This window comes from Dermochelys coriacea, chromosome 1 (genome assembly GCF_009764565.3).
Source record: "Dermochelys coriacea isolate rDerCor1 chromosome 1, rDerCor1.pri.v4, whole genome shotgun sequence".
Taxonomy (NCBI): Eukaryota; Metazoa; Chordata; order Testudines; family Dermochelyidae; genus Dermochelys; species Dermochelys coriacea.
Genome location: NC_050068.2, coordinates 267,616,825 through 267,631,821, shown reverse-complemented (window position 1 = coordinate 267,631,821; position 14,997 = coordinate 267,616,825). Strand labels below are relative to the sequence as shown.

Here is a 14,997-nt window from a genome sequence, read left to right as displayed (position 1 = left end):
AATATGAAATTTACATAAAATATAATTTTCATAACTTTTCATTTTAATTTTTGTAATGAAACATTTCTTTAAAGATCAGTTACTCTTCACTAGACACATTCAAAACAAAATGTCCTGTGTCCATATCTGGGATACAAGACATTCAAATTCTTCAAAGAAGTGGTTAGGGTTTTCATCTCACTTACTTTATGGAATATTTCCCTTCCCCTCCTCTCTCACTATTATAAATATTTCACTGCTTAGAAGTGGCAATAACACTTCCTACTGTAGGAGGGGCATTAAAGTCTGTCGACCCAGTTTTTCAAGTTATAAACTTTTTCTCTGCTAAAATAGAGCCAATTAGTTTTATATAGTGTAGTGCTCTTGGGTAGTCAGGTTAATGCACAATAGAGGTGATGTTAGAAACAGCTTCATCCTTTTGCTAGACAGAATTTATTCCATCCGTTCTGGTTATTTTACCCTGAAACTGCTTTAAAGTTTGGCAATGGCAGCTTTATGCACAGTAGTTATATTTTTGATTTTGTTCAGGACTATGAAAGCTTTAAAAAGTCTTCTGTCAATCTTTGTGGGACATTCTGTTGGACTATATTCTTGTTTTTGAACATTTAACTAAAACTAATATTTGCGAAGTTTATCCTTCCTCTCTTTCCATATGTCACAGTACTAAGTAACTCTGGCTGAGGATCCCTCTTTCAGGATCTTACATTGCTGTCTGACTCTCTCTTTAAGTGTTCATAACTGATGAGGCCTGTTCTTAAACTTTGCCAGTAATAAATTTTAGATTTTTAAGGCTTCTTTTAATATGGTGGTTTTTTTCCTTTGTCAGTCTATTTAAGCTTTGAAGCCTTACAGGGATGTTAATTTTTACTGTACACATTTTAAAAATGCTAGACACAACAATTTTATATATGCAATAGCTTTTTTCCATATATATGTATTTGTTAAACTTTTTTTTTTTTCTTTCAGGAGCTTTGTGCTCTCATGTTTTCTCTAGATTGGATAAAAGCAAAAACGGAGTTGGTAGGGCCTGCCCATTTGATTCATGAATATGTAGAATATAGCCATATATTGGATCAAAAGGTATGTTACTTTAAGATAAATGACTAATAATCTCTAACCAGACCTTGTTTTTCTGTTTGATTTCAGATTATTAAAAATAATTAATCGGTTAGAGGCCAAAGGAAGGAGTGGTGAACTATGGAGTTGCCTTACAGTAAAGCCTATAGGTTGGGGAAGAAAAAATAAATTCTTGGACATTTAATATGTAGATGAGTAACAGACCATAATGTATATAGTCAATGTGAAGACTAAAAATAAATAAATCATAATTTATGTAGAGGTTGTAAAAATATTGAATAATTATAATTAGTAAGAATTAACACTGGTAGGGTTCCTCTAGTCCCCACATCCTGTTGGGACAGATTCTTTGACCCTTGCTCTGTGAAATAACTAGTTGACTTTAAGAGAGCTGTTTTGGGATTAAGGGACTACTTATTGTAAGTAAAAGTGATGGTATCTGGCCCATTATTTTGGGGGAATCAGTGTAATACATAGGTTACTTCCAAATATTCCATTTTATTAAATCTGTTTGTTCCAGGACTAAAAATAAACTGCACTTCTGAAAGACTAGAATTATTATGCAAGATGCAAAAATATGAATAATATGTCTGAAAAATGTCCATGCTCAGTTCTATCTATATTATCAAACATACCTATTTTGTTCACAGGATAGCATAGTACGTGAAAACTTTCAGGAATTTCTGTCTTTAAACGGACACCTTCTTGGAAGGCAGCCATTTCCTAACATCATACAGTTAGGGCTGTGTCAACCAGAGACTTCAGAAGTGTATAAACAAGCTAAACTGCAAGCTCAGCAAGAACTTGTTAAAGGAGCGTTTTACCTGGAATGGATGTAAGTAGTTACAAACTGTCTTGATAAATTGGTTTCTTGCGTATTGGGAAACTAAACAACTCTTCTGAAAACTATTTTCTATGTTCAATTAATCCACAAACACTTTTAGAGAGCATTATGATTTTGATAAAAAGAAATGCAGCTATTTGAGGAATTGTAAATCTAAAAAATATTTCTAAAGGGCCAAAAAGATAATATGGCAGGTTAATTCAATTGGGGTGGGTAGTATGACAAAGCTCTGTCCTTTTCTCCGTGGGTCCTGCGTTTCTTGGCAGATTTCGCTAGCCTGAGAGGTTTACTGTGACCCTCCAGTTAACCCTTCTCTCTCTAGGGACAAGGGTCAGTCTACTGAGCCATTTTCATCATAAGCCAGCAAGGAAGGTGAGGAGAAGCTATCCTTCCTTACACGGTCTCTGTTGTCTCCCCGTCTCGGTGATCGGGGGGAGGGATAAAGGGGGGAGCCCGGGCCCACCCTCTATTCCGGGCTCCAGCCCAGGGAGCCTAATAGTATCATCTATGGTAGCTGACCTTCTAGAAACATGACACGTACAATTCCCTGGGCTACTTCCCCACAGCAGCTCCCACTTCCTCAGGCTCCACTTCACCCTTATCTCAGGGCTTCCTTCCTTGTGCCTGATATGGTGTGTACTGCTCAGTCTCTCCAACAGCATAGCTTCTGATGTCCACCCCCATCTGACTAACTGGGAGGCTTTTAACTAGTTTCAGCCAGTCCCTGATTGGCTTCAGGTGTCCCAATCAACCTAATGTTCTCCCTGCCTTCTGGAAAGTTCTTAATTGGCTCCAGGTGTCTTAATTGACCTGGAGCAACTGCCATTTAACTTATCCTGGTGCCAGGGATTTGTTTAGCCTGGAGCGAATCTCTCTCTCCTACAGCCTTCTAGCTTGGAGGGAGGTGGGAAGCTGCTACTCCTGCTGCTAGGCCCTAAGCTCCTCCTGTTGCTCCAGCCGCTCCCCTGGCTGGGCCAGACACCCCCTGTTCTCTGCTACCTGGCTGCTGGACCCCCCACTCTTGGGTGCTGCTACTGCTCCAACTGCAGCGCCAGGGTGGCGGGGGGCTGCTAGCCCACTCCCCAGAGAGAAGGAGTGAGGGACCCCAGCCACTGCTGTTGTGGACACCACCACCACCTGAGAGGGGTCCTTTCTGCCTGCCTGGACCACCACCTGGAGTTCCTGCTGCTGCAGAGGCCGCTGCCTGGAGCTACTGGAGCCCGAGGAGGAGAAGAAGAGGACCATCTACCAGTGGGGGAGCACCTAGAGACTTTGCAGACCACCGTGGAGGGGGCCTAAGACTGAGTAATTTTCAAACTGTGCTCTTGTGGTGGGGGTCTTGACTGTGTTTCCAGGGACACAGGGGGTGTGGCGTGAAGCTGCCCCCGATCCATCTGTGTCCCCCCCAACCCCCACCACTACTACCACCACCGCTGCCCCCTCCACCACCCCCACTGGCTGTATACCATCTGCCTCAGCTCCTGCCTCTGGACTCAGCTGCTTGCTTGGCTTGCCATGCCCTATTTCCACTCTTTGGGCCAGAAGCAGCAGCCAGCTTAAAAAGACTTGTACAAGTGCACGTGGGTGCATGTGCCCCCCCCCCCCCCGACTGTCCACCTCCAGCTTTGCCCTTGCAACCTGCCCCATTTGCTACTTGCAGCTTCCCCCCCCCTTTTACCCCAGCCCCTGCTTACTACCTTCAGTTTGTTTGCCTGCCCCACCCATTTCCTCCTGCAGCCTCTGTTAGTTTGCCCTGCCCCAGCCTCTGAGGCTAGCCCCTTGGTTTCCCTGCCCTACCTCCAGCCTGCTTAGCCCCTTGCTCCGTGTGCCCATGTCCCCTCCCATGCGCTTGTGCAACTCCCCATTTTAGTTTGAACCCTCTTCACTGCACCCCCAATGTTGTTGTATCCCACCCTCCCCTAGTGCACCAAGAGGAGCCGGAATTCCACCCTGTGTAGGCGACTGAACCCTAACCCCTGATTGCCCCCCGTCCAACCCACCCCTTTTGGCGCCCTCCTCCCCTGCCTGCAGCCTAGCGGGGAGGAGTGGTCGACCTGCTTCCCTTTCCCCTCCTCCTTCTGGTGTGTCTCCTTCCCTCCCTGCTCACGATGGAGGGAGATGAGATGTGTGGGGCTCCTCCAGCAACCCCAGCTACCCCTCCCCCACCTGCCCCTCTATCACCCCCTCAAGCCTCTACCTCCGCCGCCGAACCATCTGCCACCGCCCCCTCTGGGGCACCAGCAGCAACGGACACTGGGGTGACCTCCACTGCTGCCACGTCTCTCACACCCTCAGATTCAGGGGGAGCCCCCCCAGCCGGCGGGAAGGGCCTGGGGAAGAAGAAAGGGAAGGGCCCTGCTAAGAAGACCAGGCCCTCCATGGCAGGGGCTGCCCCCAATGCCCCCGCCCCACCGCCGGCTGGGGCGTCCCTCCCTGCTGTTCCCTCCACCAGCTCTGCGAGTGTCCCTCCTCTGGCCCCCAGGGCGTATGCCCAGGTGGCGGCAGCCCCCCTGCCTGCCGCTATGTCATCTCTCTTGCCCACCGCCTCCACTACCATCTATAGCGGCCGGGGCCCCTTTCCCACCATGACCAGGAAGCACGGCGTCCGTTGCCTCCTGGTGCCCGCCTCGCCCCATGTGGAGACTTATGTCCGGGCATTGGCGAGGGTGGTGGGGCCCACGGCCATTGTGGCGGCCTCCAAAATGTATGGCAAGGTCGTCTTCTTAACATCGGAGGCCACCGCACAGGAGGCAGTGGAGAAGGGCCTGGCAGTAGTGGGTGTCTTTGTCCCCTTAGAGCTGCTAGAGGACCTGGGCGTCCGCCTGGTCCTGACCTCCGTCCCTCCCTTTCTCCCCAATGCCGTCCTGTTACCCGCCCTTTCTACCTTGGAGAAGCCCATCTCTGTCATCAGCCCTCTCCCATTGGGCTGCAAAGACCCCGCCCTCCGTCACTTCCTCTTGTTCTGCTGGCAAGTGCAGCTTCAACTGCCGCCGGCGGCGCATGACGGAGAGGCGCTGGAGGGGTCCTTCCTAGTCCCCTACCAGGGGGCCCGTTACCAGGTGCATTATTTCACAGAGGAGGCCCGGTGCTACCTCTGCCGGGCGATGGGGCACGTCCGGAGGGACTGCCCCTTGGCCCGGCAAGGAGGGGCATCTGGGACCCCTGAGCCCCGGCAGAGTACCAGCCCCGTCATCGCCGGCGCCCCTGGCTGCCCAGCGCCCGAAACCACCCCTCCTCCTTCTCAGTCCACCATTGCTCCCGATCGGGCCCAAGGGGCACCTCCCCAACTATGCCCAGACGAGAATTGCAATCTGCTTGCAATCTAGTGGGGCCTGTGGAGGAGGGTGCGGTAGGGACACTGCCGGGCATGGGAGAGGGCCCGCCCCAAGGGGAATCTTCCCTCCCTTGGGCTGCCCCACCGTTACCCCCTCGAGTCCCTGAGCCATCGCTTCTGCCCCCTGACACAACCCCTGCTAGCCAGCCCCCAGATGATGCCATGGAGGGCTGGGCCCTAGTCCAGGGGAAGCGGGGCAAGCGGAAGGCTCGAGCTCCGCTCCTCCCATCTGATTCGGAGGCCCCCCGGAAAACCAGGAAAGGGGGCACTGATGCCGAGCCTTCCGCTTTGCCCACGGGTGTGTTCCATCCACCGGTGCCGGCTGGGGAAGACGTGGCAGCACTGGAAGGCAGTATTTCCCCTCCACGAGAGTCCCTGTCCTCCAAGACCCCCGAGGCTCCATCTGAAACCTCAGTGTGCCCCGAGGCAACAGTAGCGTCAGGTGGCAGCGGGGAGAATTCCCAGGTGGCGGAAACTGATCTTCCATCAATATACGAGGAGATCGAGGCCCTGGGTCTGACCCCGGTTACCCAGGGGGAGGACGACCCTATGCCAGCGGGCCTCGATATAGGCGACTTCACTCCAGCCTCCCTTTCCCCATCCTCCCTCCCCCTAACCGTTGCTTCCGCTCCCACCTCCGAGGGACCCGTGGACTCCTCCATAAACCCGGCTGCAGATGGCACCCCACTGAGAGCCGCCGAACCTGTTGAGGCGACGGCCAGTGCCACGCGGCCGGGACCTGAGCCACCAGGGGCAACCGTCGTTGGTGAGGAACATTCGACCTCCTTCCCGGGAGAGGGCCCTACAGAAGAGAGTCCACCCCCTGATGCCGTGGCTGCCAAATCCAACATAGAGCCTGCGCCCGGCATCACTGAGAGCCCTCTCCCCACCCAAAAATCTCACCTCTAACCTTGCCCCTGCCCCTGTCCCTATCCCATCCACATCCCAAGATGTTATTGCCGCCCCTGGGGCTGTCACCTTCCCCTTGCCAACAGATGACCCCCAGGGAGCGGCCTTTGTGTTTACCCGTCCCGACCTACCAGAGGCTGCTATCCTCCCTCCGCCGTCCCCTATCACCCCAGCATTCAGGTCAACCCATCAGGAGCCCCGTCGGGGGTCCGCACCCTGTCTGCCCGTCTCGGTGGGCCACGGGGCTGTACCAAGGGCCCCGTCGAGGAGTAACCAGACCATAACCCCAGCCCCCCATGCGCTTCGAGAGGAGTTGCGGGAGTTTCTAGAAGACGTCCGTGGCTCCCGCAACAAAGTCCAGTTTGCCCTCCAGCGATGGGGGGACTTCAATCAAATCCTCCGGGCCGCAAGGGCCCTCATGGGAGAGGGTAAAAGGACGGGGAGGCAGGGCACCGTGGCCTACCAGCGGGTCCGCCTCTTCCATGACTCCTTACTCACCTACGGGGTGGGTCACGGACTGCTGCGCGGCCCGCCGAGAGCCACGAGCATCCCTGCTGGCGAGGATTCCCCCCAGCCCTCCTCATGGCACCTTTTACCATTGCAACATTGAACACCCGTGGCTGTAGGATGGGTCTCCGCAGGTCCCAGGTGCTCCCCTTCCTTCGGGAGGGGAGGTACTCTGTGGTTTTCCTGCAGGAGACCCATACGGATCAGACCGCCGAAGACAGCTGGCGGCTGGATTGGGGGGACAGGGTCTACTTTAGCCACCTCACAGTTCATACGGCTGGAGTGGCGACCCTGTTCTCCCCCGACCTATGGCCCGAGGTGCTGGGGGTCACTGAGGTTGTGCCGGGTCGCCTGCTGCACCTCCGAGTCCGCATGGAGGGGCTCGTAGTCAACCTCGTCAACATCTATGCCCCAGCAGCAAGCCCGGAGCGGCTGCAATTCTATCAGCAGGCGTCCGCCTTCCTCGGCACCTTGGATCCTCAGGCGTGCCTGGTCCTGGGAGGGGACTTTAACATCACCCTTGAGGAGCGGGACCGCTCGGGGACCGAGCAGAGCCCGGCCGCCATCGCCGTCCTCCAGGAGATAGTCGAACACCACTCCCTGGTAGACGTCTGGCGCGACCACCACCCGGATGACACTTCCACGTTCACCTTTGTCCGGGTGGAGGCCCATCGGTCGCGCCACTCCCGGTTGGACCGCATTTATTTATCGTGCTTTCATCTTTCACGAGCCCACTCCTCCAGCATCCGGCCGGCCCATTTTCTGACCATCATATAGCCACCGTGACAGCCTCCCTCTGCGCGGAGAGGCTGGGGCCGGCCTATTGGCATTGTAACAACAGCTTGCTGGAGGATGCGGGCTTCGTGGCGTCCTTCCGGGAGTTCTGGCTGGCCTGGTGAGGGCAGCGGCATGCCTTTCCCTTGGCGCGGCAGTGGTGGGACCTAGGGAAGGTGCGCGCCCGGCTCTTCTGCCGTGAGTACACCCGGGGCGCCAGCCAACGGAGGGATGAGGCGATAGAGCAGTTGGAACGGGAGGTCTTAGAGCTGGAGAGGCGTCTGGCCGCCAGCCCTGAGTAACCACCCCTCTGCGGAGCGTGCCGGGAGAAGCGGGAGGAGCTCTGGACCATCGGGCCCGGGGTGCCTTTGTTCGATCCCGCATCTGTCTCCTTCGGGAGATGGATCTCGGCTCCCGCTTCTTCTACGCCCTGGAGAAAAAGAGGGGGGCTAAGAAACATATCATCTGCCTACTGGCAGAAGATGGCACCCCCCTCACGGATCCGATGGAGATGTGCGGGAGGGCGAGAGCCTTCTACGCAAGCCTTTTCTCCCCGGATCCGACCGATCCTAACGCTTGCAGAGTGCTTTGGGAGGAGCTCCCGACGGTCAGCGTGGGCGACCGAGACCGGCTAGAGCTGCCTCTCACTCTGGCCGAGTTCTCGGAAGCCCTCCATCGTATGCCCACCAATAAATCTCCGGGCATGGACGGGCTGACCGTGGCGTTCTACCGCGTGTTCTGGGACTCCTGGGCCCAGACCTAGTCGCTGTCTGGGCCGAGTCTTTGCAGAGCGGGGTCCTCCCTCTTTCGTGCAGGCGAGCCGTGCTGGCCTTATTGCCGAAGAAGGGGGACCTCCGCGATTTACGAAATTGGCGTCCCGTCTCGCTCCTCAGCACGGACTACAAAGTCGTGGCAAAAGCTGCGGCTAGGGTCCGTGCTGGCGGACGTGGTCCGACCAGACCAGACCTACACCGTCCCGGGCCGCAGCATCTTCAACAACCTATATTTGGTCCGGGACCTATTGGAACTTGGGTGTAGGGATGGTCTGTCGTTCGCCCTCCTGTCCTTAGATCAGGAGAAGGCGTTCGACAGGGTGGATCACGGGTATCTCCTGAGCGCTCTGCAGGCGGATCACGGGTATCTCCTGAGCGCTCTGCAGGCGTTTGGCTTCTGACCCAGGTTTGTGAATTTTCTCCGGGCGCTGTACACCTCCGCAGAGTGTCTGGTCAGGCTCAACTGGCCCCTGACCGAACCGGTCCACTTCGGGCGAGGAGTACGGCAGGGGTGCTCCCTCTCGGGCCAGCTGTACGCTCTGGCGATAGAGCCCTTCCTCTGTCTCCTCCGAAGGAGGTTGACAGGGTTGGTGCTGCGGGAGCTGGAGCTGCGGCTGGTCCTGTCGGCGTACGCTGATGACGTGCTCCTCGTGGTCCAGGACCCGGGCGACTTGGCGCGGGTGGAGGCTTGCCAGGCCATCAATTCGACAGCCTCCTCCGCGCGGGTCAACTGGATCAAGAGCTCTGGCTTGGTGGTAGGGGACTGGCGGCAGGCGAACTCCCTCCCACCCGCGCTTCAGGCCATCCGGTAGAGCATGGGTCCGCTGCTCTATCTGGGCGTTTACCTTTCTGCTACGCATCCCTCTCCGCCGGCGAACTGGCAGAATTTAGAGGGCGGGGTGATAGAGCGGCTCCGGAAATGGACAGGACTACTCCGGTTCCTCTCCCTTTGAGGGAGAGCGCTGGTGCTTAATCAACTAGTCCTGTCCATGCTCTGGTACCGGCTCAACACCCTGGTCCCGGCCCCGGGTTTCCTGGCCAACCTCCGGACATCGATTCTGGAGTTCTTTTGGTCAGGACTGCACTGGGTCCCTGCAGGGGTTCTTCATCTACCTCTGGAGGAGGGAGGGCAGGGCCTAAAATGTCTGCTGACTCAGGTCCATGTCTTCCGTCTCCAAACCCTGCAGAGGCTCCTTTATGGTGCAGGTAGTCCGGCATGGAGCATACTGGCGCACGCCTTCCTGCGCTGCTTCCGAGGGCTCCGATACGACCGGCAGCTCCTTTATCTCCATCCGAGAGGTCTTCCGCGAGATCTCTCCGGGCTGCCCGTCTTTTACCAGGACCTCCTCCGGACCTGGAAACTCTTTACAACGACCAGGTCCGGGGCGGCCACCGAGGGGGTAGATCTCCTCGCAGAGCCCCTCTACGCAACCCCCAGCTCCCTATGCAGGTGGCTGAGTCCCGCTCGGTGCCCCAGAGGTTGATCCTGGCAGAGGTCACAAGAGTCAGAGATCTCCTGGACTATGCCCGGGGAGACTGGCTGGATCCCCTGACGCTCCGTCAGCACATGGGGCTTTCCAGACCTTGTACTCCCCGGCGCATACTTCAGGAGGTGAAGGCCACTTCGCCGCCCGCTGCTCGGGTTCATCTTGACCGGGTCCTGCCCGAGGGCACGCCCCGCCCACCCGTTACCCCAGGCCCGCCGGAGCTTTTAATTGGACCCCTACCCCGTGGACCCAACCGACCCCTTCACTAATGCCGGCTGCACGAGATGCAGCCAGTCTGCTTTCAAACCGCGCCAAGAAAACATCTCTACACGCTCGTGCTCCACACCCTTCATGCCCGCACCCTTGTGTCCCGCCCCGATACAAAATGGTGGGACCTCCTGCCACCTTTGGAGGGTGAGGAGCCCCGGTGGGCCAGCCTATATTTCACCTTAGTCCTAAGGCCCGCTGGGGATGTCAGTTGTGGCTCCTTCACGGAGCCGTGAGCACGGGCGTATACCTGGCGCGGTTCACCTCAATCCCAGACACCTGCCCCTTTTGCGGCGTGAGGGATACCCTGGCACATGTATACCTGGAGTGTGCCAGGCTGCAGCCCCTATTCCGGCTCCTCGCCAATATTTTATTACGTTTTTGGTTGCACTTCTCCCCTCGCCTTCTCATTTATGCACTCCCTATCCGTGGCCCCACAAAGTTACGGGATCTCCTGGTCAACCTTCTCCTGGCCTTAGCTAAAATGGCCATCTACAAAACCAGAGTGAGGAGTTTGGCCGATGGAGTCTCCTGTGAGTGTGGGGCCTATTTCCGATCCTCTGTCCGTTCACGTATCCGGGCAGAGTTCCTTTGGGCGGCATCCTCTGACTCCCTTGACGCCTTTGAGGAGCAGTGGGCGCTGTCCGGGGTTCTCTGCTCGGTGTCCCGGTCCGGTTCTCTTCGTTTGACCCTTTGACTGCACTCCCATCCCTGTTATTTTATTAGTTGTTGTCCCCTGGAATTTTTTGGGTATCTAGGTCTTGTGGATCCCCCTTTTATGCTGGGGGGGATCCTTTAGCGGTGGACGGGCTTCACCCGCCCACTTCCCGGATCCCAATAAGATTACTTTTCTATAGCCATCTGGCCTTTCCCCATCACAGTAGGTAGTTGTTTTTTACTTCTATACCTAAACTGTAGACTGCAAGGTTTGGTTCTTAATGCTGAAAACAGTAATTCATGTAGATATAGCAAGAAACCATAAGATGATAGATAGATATAGATATAAACACAAAATGTAACGTGTGGAGATAAGTCTTGGGAAGGAAGGTAGATTTGAACACCCGTGGAAGACATACATGGGAGGGATTGCAAATGCTTTGGAAGATAGGATTAAAATTCAAAATGATCTGGACAAACTGGAGAAATGTTTGTCCAGATCATTGTTTGAAGTAGATAGTCTGACATTCAATAAGGACAAGTGCAAAGTACTCCACTTAGGAAGGAACATTCAATTGCACACATACAAAATGAGAAATGATTTCCTAGGAAGGAGTATTGTGGAAAGGGATCTGAGGGTTATTGTGGATCACAAGCTAAATGACAATCAACAGCGTAACACTTGCGCCAAAAAAAAAAAAAAAAGTGAACGTCATTCTGGGATGTATTAGCAGGAGTGTTGTAAGCAAGACATGAGAAGTAATTCTTCCATTCTATTCAGTGCTAAGATCTCAACTGGAGTATTTTGTCTGGTTCTGAGTGTCATATTTCAGTAAAGATATGGACAAATTGGAGAAAGTCCAGAGGAGAGGAACAAAAATGATTAAAGGTCTATGAAACATGACCTATGAGGAAAAATTGAAAAAAATTGGATTTGTTTAATCTGGAAGACTGAGGGGGGACATAACTGTTTTCAAATACATAAGAGGTTATTACAAAGAGGAGGGAGAAAAATTGTTGTTCTTAACCTTTGAGGATAGGACAAGAAGCAATGGGCTTAAATTGCAGCAAGATAGGCTTAGGTTGGACATTAGGGAAAACTTCCTAACTGTCAGGGTAGTTAAGCACTGGAATAAATTGCTTAGGAAGGTTGTGGAATATCAATCATTGGAGATTTTTAAGAATAAGTTAGACAAACACCTGTCAGGAATGGTCTAGTTATTACTTAGTCCTTCCTTGAGTGCAGGGGACTGGACTAGATGACCTATTGAGGTCCCTTCCAGTCCTATACGTCTGATTCTATACTTGTCCTAAATACGCTTTTGGAAGGAAAGTGCCCTACTAGTGAGCAACAACTTAACATGTAGGTGATAACTCTTCATACAAACCTTATCCCACTTTTGGATGATCAGATCATATAGCTATCCGAGCCCTTATACTGCATGTGGCAGGTTGCAATATACGTTACTCTTATGCCCTGAAATCTGGAAGATTAAAGTGCTCTGCAAAACATAGATGTACAGGCAGTTTGTGTTTGGATTAGATTGAAAGAAGAGACCTCACTTATTAGTATTTTTCTTAAATCATTGACTGTTATTTCTGTGTTGTAGAAATAAAAAATCCATGAAGAACCTCTCCCGTTTGGTTGTCCGTCCCCATACATATGCAGTTTATCATGCGTGTTTTTCCAAGGATGGACAGAGAATAGCTTCTTGTGGTGCTGATAAAACCTTACAGGTAAAATACATAAATAAAATATGACAATCCAGACAAAATAGTACTTAAGTTTTTCTGTTTTTGTTTTACTAGACAAGGATGCCAAGAAACTAGAGTACTTCAGAGGGAAAATAATTCAAAAGGTTATAGACAATGGTGCCTAAATTATTTTAACTGTATAACTTATTTTGAGTCATCTTTTTATTCAGAAGGATACAGGATTATATGGTTCAAGGGTTAATATCCCCTAAATGCAGCTATAGCCAATGTAATATAGAGATGCCTATACTAGATTGTTTGTTTGTTTTTTCTTTAAGTACACCCGTGGATCATGTTGCCTTAGGGCACATCTGCAATACAGCATCTGTAACGGTACAACTATGGTGCTGCAGTTGTGCCTCTGTAGTAAAGGACAGGATTTTTCCATTGATGTAGTTAATCCACCTCTCTGAGAGACAGTAGCTAGACTGATGGAAGAATTCTTCTATTAACCTAGCCACGGCTGCACAGAGGTTTGGTCCACCTAACTATGGTGGTCAGAGGATTAAATTTTTCACAGCCCTGAGTGACATAGTGGTGGAATTATTAATAATATTACAATTATTAATATAATATGAGACCACCAGACACTAATGTAGCCATAAATTCCTTTAAGTCTAAAGGTCATGTGGTATTTTATACAATTGTTCTAAACATGACTAACAGCCTAAAAATTAGCCATCACTGTATCCAACACAGTAACAAAGAATTCATAAGCATGTGGTCAGTATGCTGACAAATAGACCAGACCTAGGGAAAACCATCTCATCCTGGTGTGCTCCAGCATGGTCCGACAGAGAGCCTTAAAATTAATAACTTTTTTTTTTTTATTCCCTTCAACAAACAAATGTCAAATACCTCATTAGCTAACACCTAATATGAGGCCATTGAGTCTAATTTTCAATTTTAATCCAGATAAGATTTACAGTCTTTTTTTCCTCCTTTTCTCTTCCCCTCCTTCCTGTTGACCAACAGCTTTTTTGTTGCACCTGGGTTCAGATGGGCTTTACTTTTAAGATAACACTGGTATGTAGGGTGGGAAGGTCCATGTTGGCTCCTTTTAAAGACACATTCTTTGTCTTATTTAAAACCATCTTTAGTCACCCTTATTGGTCAGGGCTTCTTTTTAGAAATTCTCTCATCTCATTTAATTATTTTTTGAACCAGACATCCTCTCTACTCCATTCATTTTGGCCTTATAATTCATTGTTTTCAAGGCTTTCCTTCTGCTTGCTAGTCAGGGCCTTTCTTTACAACACATATTTTCTTAACCAAACTTAAGCTAACTCTAATTCTTTAATTTCATATTTATTCTACACATAGCAATGTTGATCTAATTTTTAAGTGTCAACCAGGCCTAAATTAACCTCACACAAAAATACTTTGCCTATTAATGTAGACCAAATGATACTGCAATTCACCTTAACCTTCCTAAAAACTGAAAATTAGTTTGCCAGTGCTGGAGGAGCCCTGTACTAGTTAGTACCAGTTATCTGTATGGAAATTGTAAAACTATATGTAGAGATTTAAACTGTTCTCACCGCTTTTGCATAAAATATTTTATCAACCCAATATTAGTGGAGGGGTGGTGGTAGAATGAGCTCCAGAAATGGGAGATGGGATTAGAGTGAAAATTGGGACATAAGGGGATGGCTTGCAATCAGAAGCTGGGTGAGGGGAACTTCCAAAAAGGAAAACCAAGGAGAGATGACTGATGCCAATTTATCAGTAGTCTACCTAGAGGGAGCCAGCCAGCTCTGTAGAATGCTAGCAGTCAGTCAACTAGTGCCCCAGTAAGGTGTACGTATTCCAGATAGCCAAAGATAAGGGTAATGAGTAACTGTTTTGCAAACCTTCTTTATCCTTTTGGATTCTTACTAAGTTGAATATTCATCTTAATTACTAGGTGTGTTTTTTTAGTTTCTGGTTATACACGGTTAATGTAGATATTTAATATACTGTATATTGTTTTATTTGCTGGCTGCTACTACAAAAGCCTGATGACGTCCAGTTCAGAAAATACCTTGTGCATGTACTGTTTGCTTTGCTTTGCTGATGTTATTATGCTGTGCTTCCATAGTTAATGGCTTTATTAGTGAAAAAGTACAAATTTCTCTTAAAAAATGTCAGTCATAAAGTTCAAGACAGAAGGGACCACTAGATTACCCAACTCTAACAGTAAACCCAACAGTGGAAATGAGAGCCACAGGAGACTAGACTACATCAGAAGAAGTAGGGCTTTACCCACGAAAGCTAAGGCCTAAATAAATCTGTTAGTCTTTAAGGTGCCACCAGACTCCTTGTTCTTTTTGTGGATACAGACTGACATGGCTATCCACTCTTAGGAGACTAGACTGTTTGCCACAGAAAGAGAATAGGAGGGAACAAGGTACACAAGTGCTTGAGGCCCCTGCAATGGTAGGGAAATGATTAAGTGAGAAATACTCAGATAGTACTGGCAAGTGAGTCGTAGTTACGTGCTGCACAGGAAGGCGAAAATTCCCCACAGTCACTGGCAATCTGATTTGTGGGAAAATTCCTTCCTGACCCCACAAATGGTGATCAGTTAGACCCTGCACATATGAGCAAGAACCAGACAGCCAAGCTCCTGAG

General features: G+C 50.8%; 1 protein-coding gene across 1 annotated transcript in view; it reads left to right on the top strand.

Moving 5' to 3' along the window:
• APAF1 (apoptotic peptidase activating factor 1) overlaps positions 1-14,997 on the top strand; it is an 87,286-nt gene that overhangs the window by 24,685 nt on the left and 47,604 nt on the right. Inside the window, 3 exon segments of the mRNA XM_038387752.2 lie at positions 967-1,080; positions 1,728-1,912; positions 12,240-12,366. Coding sequence (XP_038243680.2) covers positions 967-1,080; positions 1,728-1,912; positions 12,240-12,366 — 426 coding nt within the window.